The sequence below is a fragment of the Dendronephthya gigantea genome, unplaced genomic scaffold, assembly GCF_004324835.1.
Source record: "Dendronephthya gigantea isolate DGI-Jeju-01 unplaced genomic scaffold, DenGig_1.0 000159F, whole genome shotgun sequence".
Classification (NCBI taxonomy): Eukaryota; Metazoa; Cnidaria; class Anthozoa; order Malacalcyonacea; family Nephtheidae; genus Dendronephthya; species Dendronephthya gigantea.
In genome coordinates this window covers 364,251-365,538 of record NW_021163169.1, presented here as the reverse complement: position 1 = coordinate 365,538, position 1,288 = coordinate 364,251, and the positions used below count along the sequence as shown (strand labels likewise).

Here is a 1,288-nt window from a genome sequence, read left to right as displayed (position 1 = left end):
TTACTGGGTTAAAACGTTCGGATTTGAGGGGGATTTCAACAACCGTCGCCAGAGCTTCCACGCTTCCTTCCTTAGCCTCGCGTTCGCCCAGAAAAACACGAGACAATTCAGCGTAGAGTTTATTGGCAGGAGAATATTTGTCCACATATAAACCTGTGCAATAAGTAAACGCCTGGATTCGCTTTTCTGCAATGGATACTTTACTGCAAACGTGACCACGATGACTGGAAGGAGGCATATAGACGATAATATAACAACCAGGAAGTATATCTTTGCTATTTTTAGGTTGTGCATAAAGTTCATTCTATTTCTAGGACATGGTGCAAAATCTCCGATCATTTCCTCTGAACGTTTCATCAAATAACGCTTCTGCGCGACATAAAAGATCGAGATGTAAACGAAAAGCGTTATTAGGGAAACAATGATTCCAAAACCCATCGTAAATGCTTTTGAAGACTGCGGTTTGTACAGCCGACATGAAAAGTTTGCCACCGATAGGAGCAAACCAAACCCGCAAGCTAACATGAATTTTCTCTCTTTGTTTGAGCTTTGCAAGTGCCACAACGGCCACACGACAGCTATATACCTTTCAACATTCATAGCTAACAACGTTGCGACTGACATAAACGGAAATATGCACAGTACCGACATATAGGCAACCTTGTACAAGCACTTCGGAGAACCAAGCACCTCAGCAATCGCTTGCATTAGAAATACTGGATGAACCAAAGTCACCGTGACTAAATCCACAGAGCATAACACCAGAACTGGAAGGAATTTCATGTTGGAACGAAGCTGCTTCGACATTGAGTAGATCACGACCACCAAGGAATTCAATATGCATCCAATGATGAGTAAAATAGCATTTACAACACAACATGTGATAGCGCTGTTGATATAGATCTCGGACGGTGATTCTACGATGTAGGATAATTGACATTTAGTGAATATCATTTCGTTTCTGCTGCGATTCGAGTTAGAAGACATCACTGAAGAGTGTTTTATGTGCCGGTGCAAGCTTAGCGCAAGGCTTAAACTCATCTTATAGATTAATGTTTATTGTGTACTGTGCGCAAGGTGCCCCACGGTTAGTGAACGCGGAAACAAATTCATGTATAATATTCCTGCCAAACTGTTGATTAGCGCCGTGCGAGACTTATCAAGATGTAAAACTCTGGATATTTTTGTTCTATTTGACTATTTTTAAGATCGTCAAGTGAAAGGTTTCTCCTTTTTTTCGTAGCTATTGACCGGTGTCATACGAAATTTATGACCTCGCGTGACTGAT

At 41.3% G+C, this 1,288-nt stretch overlaps 1 protein-coding gene across 1 annotated transcript; it reads right to left on the bottom strand.

The window, feature by feature from the left end:
• LOC114537545 lies at positions 1 to 1,088 on the bottom strand. Its single transcript, XM_028558595.1, has one exon. It carries the CDS (start codon positions 1,039 to 1,041, stop codon positions 1 to 3), a length of 1,041 nt encoding a protein of 346 aa, XP_028414396.1. The 5' UTR covers positions 1,042 to 1,088.
• Positions 1,089 to 1,288: the final 200 nt, after the last annotated feature.

Excerpts from the sequence above, each read along its gene's own strand:
- LOC114537545 (XM_028558595.1), bottom strand. The coding sequence starts at position 1,041 with ATGAGTTTAAGCCTTGCGCTAAGCTTGCACCGGCACATAAAACACTCT.